This window comes from Rhodotorula toruloides (assembly GCF_000320785.1).
Source record: "Rhodotorula toruloides NP11 unplaced genomic scaffold Scaffold17, whole genome shotgun sequence".
NCBI lineage: Eukaryota > Fungi > Basidiomycota > Microbotryomycetes > Sporidiobolales > Sporidiobolaceae > Rhodotorula > Rhodotorula toruloides.
In genome coordinates, this window is record NW_015622977.1 from 65,645 (window position 1) to 86,396 (window position 20,752).

At 62.2% G+C, this 20,752-nt stretch overlaps 10 protein-coding genes across 10 annotated transcripts; 6 read left to right on the plus strand and 4 right to left on the minus strand.

The window, feature by feature from the left end:
* Window positions 1-681: 681 nt before the first annotated feature.
* RHTO_02159 (pyruvate dehydrogenase kinase) lies at window positions 682-2,944 on the minus strand (the record flags this gene model as incomplete). The annotated part of the gene is made up of 15 exons (XM_016415837.1): window positions 682-710; window positions 776-825; window positions 900-972; window positions 1,029-1,105; window positions 1,162-1,235; window positions 1,296-1,409; window positions 1,482-1,642; window positions 1,708-1,714; window positions 1,777-1,866; window positions 1,931-2,114; window positions 2,170-2,351; window positions 2,419-2,568; window positions 2,628-2,644; window positions 2,724-2,797; window positions 2,922-2,944. 15 exons carry the CDS (start codon window positions 2,942-2,944, stop codon window positions 682-684), a joined length of 1,305 nt encoding a protein of 434 aa, XP_016272055.1.
* A 255-nt stretch (window positions 2,945-3,199) lies between these two features.
* RHTO_02160 (uncharacterized protein) lies at window positions 3,200-6,542 on the minus strand (the record flags this gene model as incomplete). The annotated part of the gene is made up of 8 exons (XM_016415838.1): window positions 3,200-3,217; window positions 3,293-3,537; window positions 3,604-4,689; window positions 4,757-4,883; window positions 4,945-4,962; window positions 5,022-5,870; window positions 5,927-6,297; window positions 6,371-6,542. 8 exons carry the CDS (start codon window positions 6,540-6,542, stop codon window positions 3,200-3,202), a joined length of 2,886 nt encoding a protein of 961 aa, XP_016272058.1.
* Window positions 6,543-6,676: 134 nt separating this feature from the next.
* On the plus strand, window positions 6,677-8,918 carry RHTO_02161 (biotin-[acetyl-CoA-carboxylase] ligase; the record flags this gene model as incomplete). The annotated part of the gene is made up of 5 exons (XM_016415839.1): window positions 6,677-6,691; window positions 6,755-7,935; window positions 7,993-8,366; window positions 8,422-8,635; window positions 8,699-8,918. The coding sequence occupies 5 exons, from the start codon at window positions 6,677-6,679 to the stop codon at window positions 8,916-8,918; spliced, it is 2,004 nt and encodes a 667-aa protein (XP_016272160.1).
* Window positions 8,919-9,086: 168 nt separating this feature from the next.
* Window positions 9,087-10,856, plus strand: RHTO_02162 (bystin; the record flags this gene model as incomplete). The annotated part of the gene is made up of 9 exons (XM_016415840.1): window positions 9,087-9,236; window positions 9,296-9,399; window positions 9,454-9,547; window positions 9,609-9,744; window positions 9,801-9,858; window positions 9,919-10,246; window positions 10,301-10,418; window positions 10,478-10,634; window positions 10,691-10,856. 9 exons carry the CDS (start codon window positions 9,087-9,089, stop codon window positions 10,854-10,856), a joined length of 1,311 nt encoding a protein of 436 aa, XP_016272154.1.
* A 170-nt stretch (window positions 10,857-11,026) lies between these two features.
* RHTO_02163 (actin-related protein 2/3 complex subunit 1A) lies at window positions 11,027-12,520 on the plus strand (the record flags this gene model as incomplete). Its single annotated transcript, XM_016415841.1, has 5 exons — window positions 11,027-11,093; window positions 11,156-11,241; window positions 11,296-11,699; window positions 11,765-11,892; window positions 11,958-12,520. The coding sequence occupies 5 exons, from the start codon at window positions 11,027-11,029 to the stop codon at window positions 12,518-12,520; spliced, it is 1,248 nt and encodes a 415-aa protein (XP_016272173.1).
* Window positions 12,521-12,595: 75 nt separating this feature from the next.
* Window positions 12,596-12,992, minus strand: RHTO_02164 (DASH complex, subunit Dad3; the record flags this gene model as incomplete). The annotated part of the gene is made up of 3 exons (XM_016415842.1): window positions 12,596-12,663; window positions 12,722-12,824; window positions 12,903-12,992. The coding sequence occupies 3 exons, from the start codon at window positions 12,990-12,992 to the stop codon at window positions 12,596-12,598; spliced, it is 261 nt and encodes an 86-aa protein (XP_016272065.1).
* A 238-nt stretch (window positions 12,993-13,230) lies between these two features.
* Window positions 13,231-14,679, plus strand: RHTO_02165 (uncharacterized protein; the record flags this gene model as incomplete). The annotated part of the gene is made up of 3 exons (XM_016415843.1): window positions 13,231-13,521; window positions 13,583-13,925; window positions 13,985-14,679. The coding sequence occupies 3 exons, from the start codon at window positions 13,231-13,233 to the stop codon at window positions 14,677-14,679; spliced, it is 1,329 nt and encodes a 442-aa protein (XP_016272095.1).
* Window positions 14,680-14,986: 307 nt separating this feature from the next.
* Window positions 14,987-15,989, plus strand: RHTO_02166 (peroxisomal protein; the record flags this gene model as incomplete). The annotated part of the gene is made up of 5 exons (XM_016415844.1): window positions 14,987-15,147; window positions 15,238-15,439; window positions 15,523-15,783; window positions 15,870-15,921; window positions 15,979-15,989. 5 exons carry the CDS (start codon window positions 14,987-14,989, stop codon window positions 15,987-15,989), a joined length of 687 nt encoding a protein of 228 aa, XP_016272137.1.
* Window positions 15,990-16,226: 237 nt separating this feature from the next.
* On the plus strand, window positions 16,227-18,056 carry RHTO_02167 (mitochondrial carrier protein; the record flags this gene model as incomplete). The annotated part of the gene is made up of 9 exons (XM_016415845.1): window positions 16,227-16,320; window positions 16,389-16,450; window positions 16,518-16,610; window positions 16,668-16,769; window positions 16,831-16,942; window positions 16,999-17,368; window positions 17,422-17,566; window positions 17,627-17,891; window positions 17,962-18,056. The coding sequence occupies 9 exons, from the start codon at window positions 16,227-16,229 to the stop codon at window positions 18,054-18,056; spliced, it is 1,338 nt and encodes a 445-aa protein (XP_016272121.1).
* A 216-nt stretch (window positions 18,057-18,272) lies between these two features.
* Window positions 18,273-20,633, minus strand: RHTO_02168 (DUF251 domain membrane protein; the record flags this gene model as incomplete). Its single annotated transcript, XM_016415846.1, has 3 exons — window positions 18,273-19,625; window positions 19,691-20,370; window positions 20,465-20,633. 3 exons carry the CDS (start codon window positions 20,631-20,633, stop codon window positions 18,273-18,275), a joined length of 2,202 nt encoding a protein of 733 aa, XP_016272079.1.
* Window positions 20,634-20,752: the final 119 nt, after the last annotated feature.

The following is a 20,752-nucleotide window of genomic DNA, read 5'->3' on the forward strand; positions in this document are numbered from 1 at the left end:
TAGTTGCAGCCATGCGGCAGCTCACCATCTTCTCAAAAACGTGCTGTTGGCGGCTGGTCTACGAAGGAACATACCTCATCACTACAGGGTGCCCTAGCCCAGCTACCAGTTCTTGCAGGTGTGTGTAACATTCACAAATCTGCACTGCCTCACTTAATAGCTCATGATGACAAGCAGATACCCGCTTCTTCATCGCCATTCTCCCCTCCTCCTCCTGCCTCCTCCTCATCGATCTCCTGCACTCAGATGCCTGGCATGGTCCATGGCTGGCGCCTGCCAAGCAGGCTTTCTTTGACTGCAAGGCTCCCGGCCTACCACCAGCCACGCATGCCTCACCGGACTGTGACGTAGCGTAATGAATATATCTTGCAGTTGAGCCCTTACAGCCTATGTTTGGGGGTATGGTGCAGTGGTAGCATGTACGCTTTGCATTGTCTCGATGATTGCGTAAGGTCCGGGGTTCAAACCCCCGTGTCTCCAGTCTTTTTCTTTTTGCGTTTCAAGTCTGCGTCTCCTGAGTCCGTTCTCAGCTGATTTGCGGGCAGCAAACCTTCATCCTCGACAAGAAGAAGGCATCCAAGCACCTATCACAGTACTGATGGAGGAGAACAATCTCTTCCTGCTCGGCCAGTTCGCTGAAGCAGTGGAAGTAAACAATGCCTTACTACTTGCACAAGGCTGCTACAGAACACAACAGGAGAGGTGATTCACTAGAAAGCGGAGCAGCAAGTCAGCGGAGCGCCTAGAGACGCAAGGCTGAAGGTGCGGCACGCACCTGCAGAGGCTCGGAACTTTGACTCAGTCGGCTGAGGTGAATGTAGCAGTCTGTGCCATACCTGGAGGGAAAGACGAGTGTCAGAAGCAGACAGAGATATTGGATCTGGAGATGCGGGACACACCCTTCCATCGAAATGAGCTTGAGATTGCCGCCAAAGTACTGGGCATAGAGGCGTGCAATTGGCAGTCCGTAGCCTGTGAGCAGTGGAGGGATAAGCAATGTGGATGTGAGAGACAGATAAAGAACATACCGAAGCCAGCCATCGGCGCTTTGAAGTCCGTCCCTTGGAAATCCTGATCGAGGTTCTCCGGGTTTGCCGTAGTGTACCTTCAAGCGCACGACGTCAGCACGGCGTCCGAGATGTCAGACGTGGAACTGCGTACATCCAGGTCCAAACCAGAGGAAGTGCGCTTCGAGGAATGCCTCCGCCTTCGTCCGAAATCTTGATGGTGATATCCTGAGTGGACGCGGATGGCTCAGTCCGTTGTGCATGGCGCAGCAGAGACCTGAGACTCACCTCGTTTCCCTCAGCGACAATGACCTTCACCGGCGGGTAATCCTCGCAATCGACCCCGTGAGTCTCGACGACAGCGCGAAGCGAATTTTTGAGAACTTCGAAAAGAACGTGGTTCTGTGAGTGGAACAGCGTGAGCAGAGCGCAATCAGCCAACTCCGTTATTCAACGAGAGAAACGGGGACGCACAAGGTGACTGGGCACATACATGAAGTTGAGGTCCTTCGGGCAAATGAGCTGAACCGGCGGGCCCTTGAACAGGCCGTAGTGTTCCTCGCAGACGTAGGTGGCGTTCTCGATGGCTTCGCGCGCGATCTGGTGGACGTTCGTTCGAGTACAGATGATGCCGACTGCGAACGCGATGCTTCCGCCGCGTCAGCGGCGGCTGACAGTCAAGCGGCGGTCATAGGCCTACCGTAGTCCTATAGAGAGAATCGCACACGTCAGCGCAGCGCAGAAGAGGACGACGGGCACGAAGACACACCTCGTGAGGCTCCAGACGATTCAGCGCGATGTGCTGTCCAATCAACACGCGAATTCCGATGCGACTCATGTAGAAGCGGTCGAGGAAAGTCTGGACGCCGCACTGACTGTCAACAACGCAGGAGAAGAGGCGAGAACTCGACGGGCCTGCCTACCTGAATCGAGCGGTCGATGTGGGGCGACTTGCGCTCCCGTTTGAACTCGAGGATGCCCTGCGCGACCGTCGTGACCACGGGATCGTGCCGTCGCTTGATGTTCGAGAGGAGTCGAGTGAATCGCTCGTTGTAGTCGTGCACCTCGGGCGGCCAAACGATGTTCTGGTCCGGGTTCGAGTAGTATCTGTCGCGTTGGCGAGTCAGCGCGCGCAATACCGCAGCGAGCGGGAACTTCGCACCGATGGAGAGGCATCTTTTGCCGCCCCTGCTTGCTCTTGAGCTGGTTTGGCCGGGGCTTCATGTGTTCGGGTAGGGAGGGATTCGGGACAGGTTCCGGGATACACTCCGACTCTTGCGACGCGCGAAGGAGGGCTTCGGAGAGGTGTTGCGGGAGCTCCGGCCGGGGAAAGCTCACTAGCTCCTGCACGAGTGCGCGTCCAACGGCATCAGCAAATGCGGCTTCCAGTGGGAGGGAGGCGTGGACGAACCTCGAAGCTCTGGGCATACCACCGCTTGACCTTCTCGATGCTCGGCATCTTGTGCAGACCATGCGGGAGCTCGTCAAGCTCTTTGACGCGGTGAGCGAGGCGAATCGGCAACTCGTCGGCGAGGAACTGCGAGGCGCGGAGGAGGGTGCCCTGCGAAGAGAGCAAAGTCAGCCCTAGCAGCGCTTTCGCTCACAAACAGTTGTACACACCTGTGAGGGGTTCTGGCCTGTTCGCGTCGTCCGTCAGTCGGAAGGCTAGTCAAGGGAGGCGAGTGGGGCGGCGACGGTGGAAGGGGCGGAACGCACCGAACATGACCATCTGCCGTAAGGAGACACCCGTCTGCGGGAAGCTGGCATAGTGCGCAATCTGGCGCTTCAGCCTGCAACGCACACGAGCGAGCGTCAGCCGAAGACGTCGGGGGAGATGAGGCGGGGTCGTCGGCGGGAGTCGCGCGCGGGGCGGCCGTGAGCTGCTGGGTGCGCAGATGGGCAGAGGCGACGTACGCTTCCGTGAAGCTGAAGACCATGGTCGCAAAGCTGGAAGAAGCGTGGTGTGTTGGCGGGGTCGGGATGATCGCGGTGCAACTTCCGCCTGCTCGCGAGGGGCCGGCTCGTCTCCGGCAACTTCTCTCTACTTCTCTCGTTCGTAGCGAAGGCCTGCCGTACTGCTCGATCACAGCAAAAGGCGGTGGTACGATTGCAAGGGTATGTAGCGGAGGAAACGAGGGGAATAATGCCAAAAGAGCGAGGGTATCGCGGAAAGAGGGTTCATCGCATCTCGTTCAGAGCACGTAGACAATCTGCACAGCAGGCGAAGGTCAGGCCCACAGGCCCATGTGCCAACGACTCGGAAGGCAAACTGCAGTCGTACGCACTTGGTGAGGACGGACGAACAGGGCCTTGCGAGTCACGGCGGCTGCGCTGCGGTCGCTCGATGCCGACCGCCTAGCACGCCTCGATGGTGGACGACGCAGGGAGTCGGACGGATCAAGCGCCGCCTGCGACGGCGGGGCCGGGGAAGCGGTCCGAGAGGCGGGATTGTCAAGAGCGGCGTCGTGCGAGACCGGCGCTGCCTGCAAGCTGCCGGATGGATCGTCGGCAGAAAGGTCGAAATAAGTTACTGCGCAGAAGCCATCGTCAGCATGACAGCGAGTCGAATGCTGGGCAGCCTGCGTCGGCTACTCACCCCCGTTACGGGAACCGTCGCCCCAGGGAAGAGTCAGCGCTTCGTCCGGTATCGCCGTCGCCCGCGCCTCGACGCCAACCCATTCGCCTTGCTGGCCGTCAAGCGGACCGATGTACCGAACTTGAGCCCGGATTCGAAAAAGGCGATCGCGCCCGACTGTGACGATGCAGGGAATGGGCGCCAACAAGGCGGTGCCGGACGGTGCAGACTGCCCTGTCTGCGGGCTTGCGGCCGGTCGCAATTTGCGCGGACCTCGAACGGGATTGTCTGCGATCGAGCGAGCTCCGCTAGTAGGGTGCCGGTGACTTGAAGACGATTGCGAGTCGGCGCGTGTACGACCGCGGATGGTAGGCGTAGACGCATGCAGTGTCCTGGTCGACCGGATCGAGCTCGTAGATGGCGGTCGCGCGAGCGTGCGGGAAGTCGCAGTCGATGCAGATGAAGACCTGTCGCGCTGGGGAGGTCGACGGTGCGAGTCCTGCCCGTCCGCACTCGCGGAAGCAAGTCGAGCCTCAGCGCCGCGAGATGTCGTAGAGACGGGCCGCGCAGCAGCGATGGGTGCTCGGCTTGCCTTCGCGCTGGACGAGGGAGCCGCTTCTGGGTGTCGAAGCGTTGTGTGCGACAGCCTCGGGGCCCTCGACGCGGTCTCGGATCGAGGCGTGCTGGCTGACGGCGCGGCTCGACTCGCCACTAATGACGGTCGTGGTTCGTCGTCCGCGCGAGTGCTTGTTGGGCGCGCAGGCGGTATCGGTCGGGCTGCGCCAGCATCGCTCGCATCTGAGGCCGGAGCGTGTGCTACGCGTGCTGTGTTGCGGCCACTCGACACCCTGGCTGCAGGCGCTTGCGCAGCTGTCGCCCCACCCCGCCTGGGGGCAAGCCTTGCGCCGACCGCAGGGCTCTGCGTAGGTAGACTGGCGCGAGGCCCGAGACGAGTCGCGGCTCGCTCGACCGATGCCGCTGTCTGCATTGGTTGGACTGGCGACGGTCTGCCTTCGAGGAGGTGCGGCGGGGGTCGCCTCGCACGATTCGTCGTAGTGCGAGTGGCCGGATGCTTTGCGAGTAGGTCCTCGGGAGAGATGTCGAGCTCTGTGCAACGCGCGAGAGAATCGCGCCGTCAGGGCGCCATTCACGGAAGTAGCGTCCGTCAGCTCACCGTCGGCTAATTCCCTCAGAACATGCGGCGCTATGCCGTTGAAGCCGCCGCATTGACGAACACCGTCCCACTTCCTCTTGAGGTACCTTACGACGCCGGTGCGAGCGTCCTCGACCAGGATACGTGCCTGCAGGCTTGTCCGTCAGCGAGACGAACTTGCGCCGTGCAGGAGAGATCGGCAAGGTCACATCGGCACGAAGTCCTTTCTGCACAACGAAAAGCGTCAACCACGCTGCCCTCGGCTCACGCAATCGAGACGACGCACCTCGCGAAGCAGCACCTTCTCGACTAAGACCTGGTACGCCTGCGCTGCCTGACTCTCGGTGAGGCCCTTGACGAGGAGGCCGAGTAGCCACTCGAGGACGTCGCTGTTGAACCCTACCCCGTCGACGAGGTCGCCGAAACTCGCCGAGCGCACAACCCCGTCGAGATTGTTTGCCATTACAGCGACGAGTTGGGCTTCGACCGCTTCGAGCATCGCACGCACGTGCTCTGCCCACGATGAGGCAGCGAGTTTGCGACGACAGGCGGCGACTTGCACAGCGAGAGAGGCTGCATTGTCGGGCTTGACGTTGTCGCATGCCGCACGGACAAGCTTCTTCTGCGCTTCGTAGTCGACTTCGCCGACGTGGGGAGTCGCAACCCAGGTCGGGTCAAGGCGCTCGACGAGGTGCGGCATCGCTGCGGATGCGAGGCGGTTGCTGCCGACGTCTGGCGCATGCGCGAAGGCGAATACTCGGGCAGCTCGCTGAGTTGTCAAGGTCGAACAGACCCAATCTTCAAGCTCGTCTTGTAGCGTAGACAGACCGAGAAAGGCGGCGCACCGCCAAAGCTCGAAAGCCGTTGACAGGTCGAAACTGCGCGTCGAGAAGTCGAGAGTTCCCGAATAGAGGTAGCCGAGGACGAAGGTGGTTGATGCTGGAGTGAACGGTGGACTTGGTAATGCCAGGGTTTGCGCGGAGGAGTCGCTGTACTCGCCAAGGAGGAGAGCCCGGAAATAGGGCGAACGAACCGCCAGCATTGCTCGGTGGGCCGCGAAAGGTCCGCCTGGCGTCCCATCCAGCACGAGCGAGACGTCGGCGTAAAGCTTGCTGCGCCAGCTGTACAGCAGGTCCTGCAGGTGCACCATCAGCTGCCGCTCGCGCGGGCCTGATAGACGGGGGAGCGCACCTCTCGTAACCGCTGAATCCCTGTGAGGCCCTCATCCTCCGCAAGCGCTCCATCCTGGAAGCCGTCCAACACAGTGCGAAAAGCCTCGTCCTCTTTGCCGGCCGTGTAGAACCACTTGAGTGCCGCCTTGAAGACGGGAACGTCTGCTGATCGCAAGGACAATCGCAGGGGTCGAGCACTGGCCCTCTGAAGGGTGGCATTCGCATCCGCGGCCCCGCTGTTGTCCTTCTCTAGACCAGCAGGGACCCGTCCGTCTGCAATGGCGCTCGTCGGCGTGAAGGTGCGCAGGGAGGCGCTGGATTGGCCGATGCGCGACAAGCTCGTCTCCGAGAGGCTGTGCGGGACGCCCAAGAACGCTTGCTGGAATGCTCCTGTGCCGTTTTGAGCAGAAGAGGTCAACGGGATGTGGGGAGGATGAGGAGTACCGAGGTCCTCCGGACTCACCGCTTGCTCGAGCGTAGAGGATAAACTTGTGAGCGTAGACCGTCGAGCCGCCTTCCTTGTCGTGCCACGCAACATCCGCAAAGAGTGCGTCTGCGTCTTGGAGAAGCTGTCGCAAGTCGGCGTCCCAAGCGGCCTGCGAAGCTGTCGACCCATCAGAGCGCACAGCCAGCATCCCCAGGCGGTCCGGCAAACACGGTTCTCCACGTAGGATATCTCGAGAGAGCAGCCTGTGAGGTAGCGCAGGGGTGTGCGGTGCGAAGCGCTCTTCTCTCAGGCCGCTCTCCTCTCCCTTGTCCACCGCCACGCATGGCCAAGCTAAACGTAAACAGCTCTGGTCCCGCTATGCTACGAGCTCTGTCCTGATCATGCTTCGACGCGGCGCAGGTGCTCGTCTACGATGGCTCGGGCGTGTCGGCCGCTTCTCGCGACAATCTCGTGCGCTGCCTGCGGCTCTTCCTCGGCCAGCGCTACGACGTACAGCTGGTGACGCCCAAGACCATCAAGAGCGAACCGTGGACGAACAACTGCGCCCTGCTCGTCCTGCCAGGCGGGCGGGACCTCCCCTACCTTCACGACCTTGGCGGTACTGGCAACAAGCGGATCCGAGAATGGGTTGAAGAGGGCGGGAGCTATCTGGGCATCTGCGCCGGAGCGTACTATGCGTGCTCGTCGATCGCCTTCGAAGTTGGGACGCCGCTCGAGGTGGCAGGCGAACGCGAGCTCGCCTTCTTCGACGGCGTCTGCAGGGGGACCGTCTTTCCCGGCTTCCAGTACGACTCGGACGCAGGAGCTCGCCAAGTCACTCTGGAGCTCAACCGCGGCGCCTGGCGGGACTACTGGCCTCGGTCGCCGGAGCGGTGCGAGGTCTGGTACAATGGTGGAGGCGCTTTCATCCCGGCAAGAAGGCCTGGCCATGATGCGGAGCTGTGGTCGGAGACGGCTGTCGCACTCGCGACCTATTGCGACCTCGATGACGGCCCCGCGGCTGGCGTGCTGTGCTCTGTCGGACGCGGCAAAGCCCTGCTATGGGCAACACATCCTGAGCATTCTGCGGGCTCAACTGGCGACGCGGCCGCCGACGCCGCCAGAGAACGAGATCGCCTCGGCCTAATCAGAGCGAGCCTCTCCGCCCTCGGTCTCGAAGTCGCCGATGCGCCCCAAACGCCCCCTCGCCTACATCCGATTCTCCTAGCGAGCACCGATGCGGATCTGCTCCAAACGACGGCGGAGGCCCTTGCGACCTCATCCAAACCGTACGGTCCAGGTCGCGCGCTGTTCGAGGACAGGAACGACAATTTCGTCCTCTATGAGGCGTCGGCTGCCGCACGACTCCTGCACGAGGCTCGTCACCCACTTGACACAATTTCCAACGACGCGGACGACCTCGCTGGGTCGGAAAAAGACGTCTGCATCTTCGACGAAGGCTTGCCGGCGCCAGAACTCAGCCCCCTCTTCGACTTCCACCTCTTCTTCTCCCGACTGGCCGCAAGCCGCGGCGTTCCGCATTTTGGCCGTATTCTGATGTACAGCGAGGTCGTCACAAGCACCCAGACGATGCTGGACAAGTTCGCTGACTCCCTTTTCATCCGAGGCGTCAGTACTGACGGGAGCTGCTGCCGCAGAAACGACGCCTTCCTCGCCAAGCTTCCTGACGGGTCGACATGCGTTGCCTCTCACCAAGTTGCGGGACGAGGTCGTGGAGGGAACGCTTGGATCTCGCCCGCCGGGTGCCTCCAGTTCTCCCTCGTCGCTCGACTACCCGGGTCCGCCTCCGCCAAAATCGTCTTCGTGCAATACCTCTTCGGTCTTGCCGTCGTCGAAGCGATTCGCGGGACGCCTGGCTACGAAGAGCTCGGCGTCCGTCTCAAATGGCCGAACGACATCTATGCTGACCTGGGCGCGGTAGCCGAAGCGCACGGGCAGGAGCGGTATCGCAAGATCGGCGGCATACTCGTCAACTCGAGCTTCTCTGGCGACACCTTCTCTCTCGTTGTCGGTGCGTGCAACCAGTGGTGCTTAGGAGCGATCGTACTCACTGCCAGTTCCGACAGGCTGCGGCATCAACACCAGCAATCCTCGTCCGACTACCTCGGTGAACGACCTCATCGATCTTTCGAATCGCACTCGAGGAACTAGTCTCGCTCTCTTCAGGCCAGAGACGCTGCTCGCGCTTATTCTCGACAAATTCAGCGAAATGTGGCCAACTTTCGTCGAGGCTGGCTTCGAGCCCTTCACGGACCGATACCTCTCCGCTTGGATACACTCGTACGTCTCGCCACGCTTTATGAGATGCTCGTACAGCCTTGACGCCTCCTTCGGCCCTCACAGCAATCAGATCGTTACTCTCGACTCGACCTCGCAACGCGTCCGGATACTCGGCATCACTCCCGACTACGGCTTGCTCCGGACAGCCCCGGTCAACGACTACAGTTACGAAGACTACCTGCAACCGGCCATCTCCAGCGCCCCTCAGCGCTTCATCGACCTCCAGCCGGACGGGAACCGCTTCGACATCCTCAAGGGGCTAATTTACGCGAAGTCGGGATGACTTTGTAGAGCCGTCATGCTGCATATAGTAGCCGTGCAAAGGCTTTCTAGGCCATCGTTGACTGAGTCGTCGAAACGGTGATGAGACGCGGGAGGAAGCACGGACTGCGAGGAGGCGGTGAAGCGGCGGCAAACGCTCGTCCTCTCGCTCTCACATCGCTCGCGTACAATGCCCAAAGCTGCAGGACCGCGCAAGGGCGCCACGCTCAAGCACGACCCGCTCGCCGTCCAGCTGCGAGCCGGCGAGCTCGACGACTCGGGCGTCCTCTCCGCCCCCGGCAAGCGACAGAAGACCAAGAAGCACCACCAGCAGGAGGAGGTGCGCCGCACTGTTCCGAGCATCGTGTCATCTCCGCTAATCGGATTCTGCTTCACCAGAGGGCGCTCGATGCGAAGGTCACCCGCAAGGTGTTGGCAATGGCGCGCGAACAGCAGGATGAGCTCGCAGACGAGGATCTGGAGGCTTTCGCGGCAAACGTTGAGTGAGTACCACTCACGGATATGTCTCGCGACGCGCTGACCCCTTCGCAAAGCAGCTCGCGAGACGGCCAAGAGCTTCGCGAGGGAGAGGAGGAGGAGGACGATGGCGCTTTCAGCGACGAGGACGACTACGAGGAATACGAAGAGCTCGTACGTCTGATCTCACGCTTACCGTCTGCGCAGTGCGGCTGATCTGGCTTTTACTGCGCAGGAAATCGAGGACGACGACGAAGCCCTTCTCGACAGCTATGTTCCGCAAGGACAGCTTGAGCCTGGGCGGACACTGGCAGACCTTATCATGGAGAAGATCGGGCAGGCGGAGCAGCCGGCGCCGAGGGAGCTAGCTGGTGGGTCATCTCCAATCGTCCTTGCCCGCGATCGCTCACCGCCTCTGCAGCCGCAGAAAGCTCACGCGAACCCCCTCCCGGCTTCAACCCGAAGGTTGTCGAAGTCTACACGAAGTGAGGCGCCCATCTCAGCATTTCCGTAAGCAGATCATGCTGATTGTGTTGCTCGCGCAGAGTGGGAACCTTGTTGAGCCGATACAAGTCTGGCCCTCTGCCGAAAGCCTTCAAGATCCTTCCGACACTCGCCATCTGGCCGCAGCTCGTCATGCTCACCAATCCGGAGACTTGGACGCCACATGCGACGTACGCTGCGACACGCATCTTCGCATCCAACCTCGAGCCGAAGCAAAGTCAAAAATTCTACAAGGAAATCTTGCTGCCGAAGGTCAGGGAGGAGATTGGCGAGACCGGCAAGCTGTCGGTGCACACCTACATGGCGCTGAAGAAGGCGATCTACAAGCCAGCCGCTTTCTTCAAGGGTCTGCTCTTCCCGCTGTGCGAGGTACGTGTCGACCGATGTGTTGCGTATGTCCCGCACTGACCGACGTTCTGGCAGAGCGGCACGTGCACGCTGCGCGAGGCCGCCATCCTCGGTTCCGTCTTGACGAAGGTTTCGGTGCCGGTATTGCATTCCGGAGCGGCACTCCTCAAGCTGGCCGAGATGGACTACACGGGTGTGTAACAGGTCGTCATGTGTGTCTGTGCGCCCATCCTGACGTTCTCCCGCGCGCAGGTCCGAACAGCATCTTCATCCGCGTCCTTCTCGACAAGAAGTATGCCCTGCCCTACAAGGTCGTCGACTCGCTCGTCTTCCACTTCATCCGCTTCAAGCGGGATCCTCGGACCCTGCCAGTCCTCTGGCACCAGGCTTTCCTGGTCTTCGTCCAGCGGTACGTCCCGGCTGAACTCGTCGCTTTTTCTTCCGCTTATTTCGTTCGCTCGACAGGTACAAGTCAGACTTGACGGCGGAGCAGAAGGAGGCACTCCTCGAAGTCCTCCGCTACAAATCGCACCACCAGATTACACCCGAAATTCGGCGCGAAATCACCCACAGCGTCGCTCGCGGAGAGGAGATCCTGCAAGCGGACACGATGGAGGTCGAGATCCAGTAGTTCCGTTCCGCCCGCTTTCTTGCCGTTTTGTTGTAATACTCGTTGCACTCGCTGTCTCTGGCATTGGACTGAAGTGAGTAGACGCCCCCCGGCCTCTCCTTCTCTCACTCCTCCTCCTCCTCACCACCTGGCAAAGTCGACTGTCCAGAGTCCTTTGCCGCTCACTCGTCATGCCTGAAGTTCACCAGCTGTCCATTGCGCCGCTCTCGGCCCACGCCTTCAACGGAGACCGCTCCCGTTCGTCTCCTCCCCCCACCTCCCTCACTCTCGCAGCTTGGCTGACGCTCGCGCACTGCCAGAGGTCGCGGTCTCGCCCAACTCGAATGAGGTCCACATCTACGCCTTCGACGGGTCGAAGTGGCAGCTTCAGCACACGCTCACCGAGGTACACCCTCTCACCTCGTCATCAGTCTGGGGTTCGCTGACCCCCTTGAAACAGCACGACAAGCTCGTTACCTCCATCGACTGGGCTTCCCACACGAACCGCATCGTAACCTGCTCGCACGACCGCAACGCGTACGTCTGGACGCTCGAAGCGGACCCCGAAACTGGCGCGGCTGTCTGGCAACCGACGCTCGTCCTCCTCCGCATCAATCGCTCTGCCACGTTCGTACGCTGGTCGCCGAACGAGGAGAAGTTTGCCGTCGCTTCGGGCGCGAGGACGATCGCCGTCTGCCAGTACGACGCCGAGTCGAACTGGTGGGTCGCCAAGCACATCAAGAAGCCGCTTCGCACGACAGTCCTCAGCCTCGACTGGCACCCGAACTCTGTCTTGCTGGCTGCAGGCGCAGCTGACGGCGTCGCACGCGTCTTCTCCGCCTTCATCAAGGGCGTTGACCAGAAGTGCGTCGCGCGCTCCGCAATCTCCAGTCTGCGACCGCTTGTTGACCTGATCCTCCGTATCACAGGCCCGAGCCATCTCCCTGGGGCGAGCGTCTTCCCTTTAACACGGTCTGCGGCGAGTTCGTCAGTCCTTCGGGAGGTTGGGTGCATGGTGTCGCCTTTTCGCCGTCCGGCGACGCTCTCGCTTTCGTCTGTGAGTTCGAGACTGTACGGAAGCTCGTCCGGACAGGGAGAAGCTCACACAGTCATCTCCTGTAGCACACGACTCGATCTTGACCGTCGTCTACCCCTCGGCGCCCGAACAGCCCCCTTCCGCCGTCTACACCGTCAACCTGCCGTCCCTCCCATGCCTCACGCTCACCTTTACGAGCGAGAATTCGCTCATCGCCGCCGGCCACGACTGCCAGCCGCTCGTCTTCGAGGGCTCCATCGAGTCGGGATGGACGCAAACTGGATCGCTTGACCAGCGGACGGGAAGCGCGGGGTCCGGCGCTCGCACGCCCGTTGGCGGCTTTGCAGGTGGCGTCGGACGTCTCAACCGCTCCGAAGCCTTCAACATGTTCCGGGCGGCCGACTCGCGCGGCGTCTCTTCGGCGCCTGCTCCCGGCGGCGGCACGCTCGGCGCCGGCCAGACCTTGACGTCGCACGGCACCGAGCTGCTTACGGTTCACCAGAACACGATCACGAGCGTGCGACCGTACGAGGGCGTCGGCAACGTCTCCAAGGTCAGCACGACGGGCGTCGACGGCAGGCTCGTCATCTGGCCGGTCCAGGGGGGTGTCGGAGGCGTCACCCAGGGTGTTCAGAGGCTCACAGTCTAGGGCTTTGAGGACGGGTGCACTAAAGTGTGGCTAATGACAACAACAATTCTCTCGAGTACAAATGCCTGAATTCCTTCACTGCCGCAAATCGTCCTCCTGGAGCTGCTGGTCTTCTCGTTGTCGCAAGAGCGACCAGACAGAGGCTACGAGCGAGAGGGAGTCAGGTTGTGGCTTGACCGGCGACGGAAACACGCGACGCACCTTTGAAGAGGGTGAGGATCAGGCCGAGCTTCTGCTCGAGCGGGCGGAGTTCGCTGAGGAGGTGTGGCTGGGCAGACGACAGGCGTTGTACGATCGCTGCGACCTGCACGAGCGCGAGCAGTGTGAGCCAGCGGTCGCGTTGTTGCGCGAGTTGAGCGAGGGGGAGAGCGAGTCGGCTCACGTCGTCGAGGTTGCGCGCGGTGAGCTTGTACTCGTCGAGGACTTGCTGCTGGAGACGCTCGACTAGTTCGTGTGCGCTGGCGTGCTCCATCTCGCCGCCGTCGCTGTTCGTCTGGTCGCAAGGGCCGAGGCCGCTCCTCTCCTCTCGCCTTGACCCACCTTCATCGCTCGCAACCCGCTCAGGACTCGCACAGCCAGCCGCACTGGCGCCTGCTGGAGGCCCTCACCCGCCGCAGCCACCTCCGCCGTGGCTGCCGCCTCGCCGCACCCGCCCGCTCGCCTGGAGCCCGCCCTCGAATCTGACGCTCACCAACCTCGTGCCGGACGACATGCCCCTCCAGAACCGCCCAGACAGGCTCGGCGACCGATGCTGGCCCATCTTTGACCCGCTCGAGAACGCCTTCGGCCAGAACCCTTGCGAGGTCGCCCGCCTGATGACCGACGTCTGCTCGTCCCGGTCCTACTACCCGCTTCCCCCGCTCGACCTCGAGGAGGGCCAGACGCAGTACCCGACGCCGAATCCGGGCCAGGCCAACGAGTGCACGTGCTCGATGGGCGTGTACAACCTGGTCCAGGCGTGTGCGGCTTGCCAACAGCTTGGGACGTACAATGCGACTCTCGTGCGTCTCGTTCGTCCTTCCGACGATTTGCACAGCAGTACTGACACGCTCGAGTGTACAGTGGAGCGACTGGGTCGCCAACTGCACGTACAGCAACATCAACGGCGGCCAGATCTTCCCGTATGCTACTCCGCCAGGAACCGCGATTCCGGACTGGGCGTACGCGAACTCGGCGAGCGGCAGTCTCTCCGTGGGCGAGATCTTCCGCCATGCGTACGGCGGGCGCGTCAACGGCACGGACCGACAGTCGGCCGCGACCTCGTCGTCTTCCTTGACCTCTGCCACCATCCCCTTGACCGTCCCGCCTTCCTTCACGAATGCCGCCGCTTCGTCGTCGCCTACAACGACAGACAGCAACGAGGACGACTCGGGAGGGATCGCCACCGGAACGATTGTGGGCATCGGTGCGCTTGTCCCCCTTCTCCAGGATTCAAGTCAATTCGCTGACCTTGGGCCTGCACAGTCGTTCCGATCATCGCCGTCCTCGTCATTCTCGCCTCGATCGCCGCATACTTCCGCAAGAAGCAACGCGGCATCGTCAAGCGAGGCCAGCGGCTCGAGTCGACTACCCATCTTCCACCGTCCGCCGTCTACGAGTCGGCAGACGCGGCGTCCTCCACGCTCGCGCACAGCGACCACGTCATGAAGCAGAAGGCGACGGGAACGTCCGTCTTCGTCGCACGGTCGGCCAGCGGCGTCACTCGGGCGAGCTCGCGACGAAGCTTCGCTACCAACTCGGTTTCGACGGGACTGCCGGTCAACCCGTTCGGCCGCCAGGCGTCCCTGTACACGACGTCGACTGGTTTCGACACGATGACGCGCTCGAGCGAGTTTGACGAGTCCGGGCAGTCGTACATCGACGAGGACGACGAGGACGACTCGATCTCGCCCTTCTCCGACATCCACCGCCCCGCACCGTCGCATCTCGCCACCCGCGACAACATCCACGCATCTCCCTCTCTCCACCACTCGCTGTCGACGTTTACGCTCAGCTCGAGCGTCCACTCGCCTTCGCTCATGTCGCGCGACGACGGCGACGCCCGCTCGGTCCGCACGGCCAGCACGCGCGCACCGCCCAGCAGCAGCGGAGCGACGTACGGAGGTTTCGATGATGACGACGACGAGGACACGGCTTCGTTGCGCAGCGCTCGACGATGACCCGGCCTCGATGGACACTTTCCGCCTGTACAGTTCCCCTCACCTCGTTGTCTGTTTTGCATCTGTTGTATCCCGCCCCGAGCCGTCGCTCTATCCTGCGGTAGATAGTCAGTCCCCCTCACAGCTAGTCGCTCGCAATCGCAACCTGTATCGTCGTCGCCGTCTCGCGCGGCTCCGGCGAGCATCGAAGTCCGGCAAGCGACCCGGAGACTTTGGCTCTCCGCCTCGCTCGTCGCTGCTCTCGCCTGGCTGGCTGCTGGACCGCTACTCTCGCTGAACACCACACAGACACCGCAGACGCACAACCATGAGCAGCAGCCTCGTCGCCGCCCTCGACCGCTTCGTGACGACCCCGGCGTACCACGACATCCTCGCCATCCTCAAGGGCGCGCGCAATGGCCTCGTGTACGGTGCCAAGGTGCGGGCACCGCATGCGCTCGTCATGACCATGGTCTTCCACTCGGGGAGGTGAGCCAGCTTTCCTCTCCGCCCCACTTGCACATGCCGGTGCAAGTGCTCGCTCGCCAGCTGACCTGACCAGCTCGTCTGTCTGTGCAGCCTGAAGCAGCGCTTGCTGTACGTGTACCGAGCGACCAAGCAGCATTCCCTCAACCTCGCCCGCTTCGTCACCATCTACAAAACCGCCCTTCTCCTCCAAAAGACGCTCGCTGGCGGCAAGGAGCGCCAGTTCGACACGTTCTTCGCAGGATTGATCGGCGGTTGGGCTGTCTTTGGCGAGAGGAACGCCGTCAACGAGCAGGTGCGTCGTCGCAGCCGTTTCTTCGTACCGAAAGCAACCTCTCGCGGCCAGACTGGACTGATGCCGTACTTTCCCCTCCGCAGATCGTCCTCTACGTGGTCTCCCGAGTCATCACCTCCCTCCTGCCGCGCGCAACGCCCTCTGTCCCCGCCGCCAAAGCCGCAACAACCCCCAAGACTGCGCCAGACGGCTTCCCCCTCCCTCCCGGCTACCCCTACCCCAAGTCGCGCCCGCCCCATCCCAAGGTCTTTGAGTTGTACGCGGCGGTGGCATGGGGGATGGTCATGTACCTGTTCAGGGCGAGGCGCGACAGGTTGCACGGCGGGATGGTCAATAGCATGCAGGTGAGCCCACCCGCGTCGCTTTCTGTTTCGCACACCGCGTGAACGCCTCGAGGATGTTGCTGACGACCCCATCCGCGCTCCTGCAGTACCTCTACCTCGACTCGGAGGTGTGGACAGGACTCAAGACGCTCCTTTGGCGTACGTCGAGCTCTCGTCGTCCCACGCAGCAGATGACTGACCCGCACTCTCCCGCAGACAACCGATAGACCTCTGTAACGAAACCGCTTCGTAGACGAGTCGCGGTGCGAGAAGCGAGGCGAGGGGTGACGGTCGCCCGCGGGGGGAGTCGCGCTGTACGAAGGTGTTGCCTGTTGCTATACATCAATTTGCGAGCTACGAGAAGATCGAACCTGGTCTCATAGCATGAAGCAGAGGAGCAGTCGGCCGCAGAAAGTGCGGCGAGCAGCTCTCGCTCACCCAGGCGCCCTCTGCTCGCTCACACCATGTCAGGCAGGCCAGCAGTAGCTTCGATGCTCAGAACAGTGCCTCAAGCACGCACCTTCGCGTCGACCAGCGCCGCACTGGCGCCGCCGCTGCGTGCGTTCCCTTCTTCCTCCTCGACCCGAGTAGCCGCTCATCTCACGCCCTCGCTCATGCGGACGCAGCTGGAAGCAAGGGTGCGATGTACGCGCGGAACAAGCGGGCGATCTTTGGCAAGGGCGAGGAGGTGCGCTTCCTAGCCCCTCTCCATCGCGACTTGCACTTTCTCATCTCACTCACTCCGGCGTTAACAGGAAGCGGAAGGGACACGAAGCGCGACTCGCAGCAGCTTGCAGGAGATCATGATGCGGCCGCCCGACCTGAACCACCTCGAAGCGCTTGACCCGGTACGCCCAACTGCCCTGCCCTTGCTCTCCTTGCGGCTGATCGTTCCCCTTGTACAGGATGCGGTTGGGCCTCGCGCGGTTGGACAGCCCAAGGCGTACCCTGAGCCGGTCTTCAAGTCGCTCAAAGCCTACCAGCTTCCCCGTCCCATCGAGCGCTTCGTACGTTCCCTCGCTCTTTTCGATGCGGATGGCTCGCTGACCTGTTCTCCTTATGCAACAGCACCGTCTGACGCCAAGACCTGCGGCAGTTGTCCGTGATGCAACTGTCCAGATCGCACAAGCGTTGGACGAGGCGTCGAAGGCGTCCAGCCGGGAGATGCGATACCTTCTCGGCGAGTCCTGCTCTCAGTGGGCGCATTACCGCTTTGGCTGACACTCGTCTTCACAGCGGGTCCGCAAGGAGTCGGCAAATCGATCCTGCTGCTCCAAGCGGCTTCGTACGCTCAGTCGAAGGGCTGGGTCGTCCTCTACATTCCCGAAGCGACTCGTCTCGTCGACTCTTCCGCGCCCTACTCCTACTCTTCCAACCTCGCCCTCTTCGAACAGCCTACCCTTGCCCTCGATCTTCTCAACCGGTGGAGCAGCGGTAACGCCGAAGCGTTCAAGTCGCTGAAGACTTCGAAGGACTGGGCCTTCGGAGATGTCAAGGTGGCGCAGGGCAAGCCGCTGGCTGATCTTGCAAAGGCGGCGGGAAGGGACGAGAAGATCCCGACTTTGGTGCTCGAGGCAGTCATGGAGGAATTGTCGGCGCAGAAGCAGTACGTTCTGTCCGTTACGACTCCCTCCGTCCTGCGCTAACTGTCCTCGATAGGCAACCCGTTCTGCTCGCTGCGGACGAGTGCGAGGGCTTGTTCGTCAGGACGAAGTATGTCGACCCGTCGTACCGCAAGCTCGAGCCGTTCCACCTGGTCATTCCTCGCCTGCTCCTCGACTACATGGCCGGCCTCCGTCAATTCGTAAGTCCCGCTCAGCCCGCGCACTTTCATGTGATGCTGAACCGTTCACTCCTGCCATAGGCTTCCGGCGCCGTTGTCTTCGCCCACTCGTCCGCTGGTCTCGCTCTCGCCCCCGCCCTCCAAGACTTCGTCAAGCCCCGTGTCGACTCGACTCGCCTGGACCCGTACCCCTCGATCTACGACCGCGCAGGCTCGCCCAACTACCCGATCTACCAGGAGGTCCTGCGAAGCGGTGTCCACCGATTCGACGTCCCGGCCCGGCTTTCGAAGGAGGAGGCGGCGGGCATCGTCGAGCTGGTACGCGCGTTCAGGGGCAACCGCGAAGGTACGTTGCGTCAGTTGGTATGACGAACGCTGTTATGAGCTGACTTGAACTCGTCCTCCTCCCGCTACAGCTGTTGACGACAGGGCTTTCCTCGAGCACTACGTCGCTGCGGACGCCAACGCCGGCTTATTCTTCCGCGCTCTGTCTAAGAACCCTATCATCTAGACTGTGGCTCTCTTTGCAAGGCATCACTGTATCACTCCTGCGGCAAGCGCGAGCGGCTGGCGAGTGAATGAATACATGACGATCTGTCTGAGTGAGAGCATCTATGAAGAAAGAACGAGGGACTCGGACTGGCGAGCCATGCGAGGACAGAAAGTCGTGAGTGGCACAGCGGGAAGAGAGTGAAGAACGAGGGTATCAAGGTGCGACGACCGCAACTCAGCGCAACTGGCCTGCTCCACCCGCTGCTGCTGTCCCACCACCTCCAAACAGCGATGTAGGGACAGGCTGGATCCCGCCCATCGCGGGGTGGTGATGCCCGCCCGTCTTCATCGCCGCTGGTGAAGAATCCCGGCTGACGCTCGAGCTGGCCTGCCGATTCCGCGGGCCTGCCGCGCCGTTCGTGATCGGGGCAGTCGAGCTCGCGGAGGCGGAAAAGTAGTTGGTCGAGTTGGCCGCGGGAGGAGCGGGCGCAAAGCCGTTTTGGTGGAGAGGGGGAGAGGCGTACGTAGGCGCGGAGGGAGCGGGATGTTGCGAGGAGGAGAAGGGGTTTTGGGAGGGAGCGTGGGGGTGCTGCGCTTGGTACGCGTGCGAATGAGGGGGAGGAGGCGCGGGTGCGGGATGAGGTTGCGAGCCGGAAGTGAAGCCGTTCGCATGTGTGGGCGACCGAGGATCTCCCGCCGAGCTCGCGCCTATCGCGACCGAATACGACGGCGCCTTCTGCGTCGGCGACAGCGGGTTGCCGTACGCCTGCGCGTGCAAGTTCGAGGGTGGAGGCGGCGTGATCCCTCCATCGAGGTCCCTCGCGTCGCCCACGGTCTGCGGCAAGCTCAACTCCATCCGCTTCTCGACCTGCGTGCGCCTCTTCTCGCCCTTGTCGACGTCCGTCTTGGCCGAGTTGTACATCCACAGTCCGACAAACGTGCTCGTCATTCCGACGGCCTGGATGAACGAGACGTGCTGGCCGGACCAGACGATGGCGATGCAGATGACTGCGATGCGCTTGACGAGCGAGGCGATTGAGTATGTGACGGGCGAGGTGCGTGCGAGGAGGGAGAAGGCGAGGAGGTTTTGCGCAAAGTGGACGGTGCCGTTCGCGAAGAAGAAGAAGACGAGTTCCGACGTCGAGCTGGCGGGTTGTTGGGCGTTTGTTGCAGCGGTGGCTGGGCCGAAGAAGAGTGCCGAGGCGTCCGAGTACAGCCAGATCGGGATCATGAGGATGAAGGCCATGCCGGACGAGTAGAACAAGAGGTTGAGCTTGTCGAGCTTGGCGTGCCCTCCCGCTCCTCCTCCGCTGGCGCCCGACCCCGTACCGACACCCTGGCTCTTCTCTTCCGCCGAAACCGCCGCATTCTCCTTTGGCAGCAGCTTCTTCGAGAAGATATTCTGCGCAACGAAGATGAAGGTCGAGCCGAGGGCGCAGAGGAAGCCGACGGCGTTGGCGCGGAGGTCGAAGGAGCAGGCGAGCATGACACCGATAGTGAGGGGGAGGAGGGCGACGTATGTGGCGGACGAGTAGCGGACGCCGAAGAGTGCGGCGTATGAGAGGACGGTGAATAAGGGTGAGAGGGCCTGCGAAACGCCACAGCGACTGTCAGCTTGTCCGCACAGGCGCAAGAAAGCGAAGAAAGGCGCACCTTGATTGTGTGGACCGTACTAACGGGCACCCGCGCAATCGCCATGCTCGAAAAGACATGCCCCGCGATCTGGAAAAGGCTCATCATGAACGTGCCGTGGAACATATGTCTCGACGGCCTCCTGATCCCCCACGCTCCGAGCGTCGCAAGGCTCCCTCTCCGCTTTGACAGTCCCGCGCCATGGTGAGGGTGGTGGTGACCTGCTGCGCGCGATCCGAGCTGTTCCCGCAGCGAGAGGACGACGACGCAGTATCCGGCGACGAAGGCGAACTGGATGAAGGTGAGGGTGACGGGGTAGCGGAAGCGGGTGAGGATGGATTTGCCCGTGTTGGACGAGAAGGCGGAGGAGAGGTACCAGAGGCAGCAGAGGAAGACGAAGCCGAGTGTCGAGGAAGAAGGGACGAGGGACGCGACGGGTACGGAGAGGGATCTTCGGTGCGAGGAGGACGCGGAAGTCGAGTTGGAGGGAGCTTTGGGCAGGAGGGACGAGAGCGATCCCCCGAGTGACTGGGTCCCGGCCCCGCCCCCGTTCCCTGCGAAAGTCGACCGTGCTGACCGTATCAGGGTCGACAGGAAGGCTGACAGCGTCCCCTCGTCCCCATTGCTGAAGACGGCGGGTGATCGTGGTCGGTACCCTCCTCCGTTCGCCGAGTAACTGCCGTTCTGCGCGAAGCCGTTGTCTGTCAGAGAAACGTACACCGTCAGCTTGGTTCAATGGGCGCAGAAGAGGGAGACTTGTCGCCCGGGAGCGACGACCGGATTCCCAGCACGCACCTGCGGCTGCTGGCGGGTTGTAGGCGCCGTACGGATTGTCTGCGGGATAAGCCTGGCTGCCGTGTGACTGCCTGTGCCTCGGCGCGTCCATCCCGTTGGTCCTGCCGGCTGCGAGCGCGGGTGCGGGCGAGACGGGACGGCGGGAGGTCGAGGGGGAGGCTGCGAGCATGCACCGCCGGGCGAGTCTGGCGCTGGTCGTGCACGCTCAATGACACAAATCCAAGCAGATCAGCCCAAGCAAGCCTTGTCCAGAGCGAGTGAGCGAGTCGACGGCGACCCAAGCCAGCG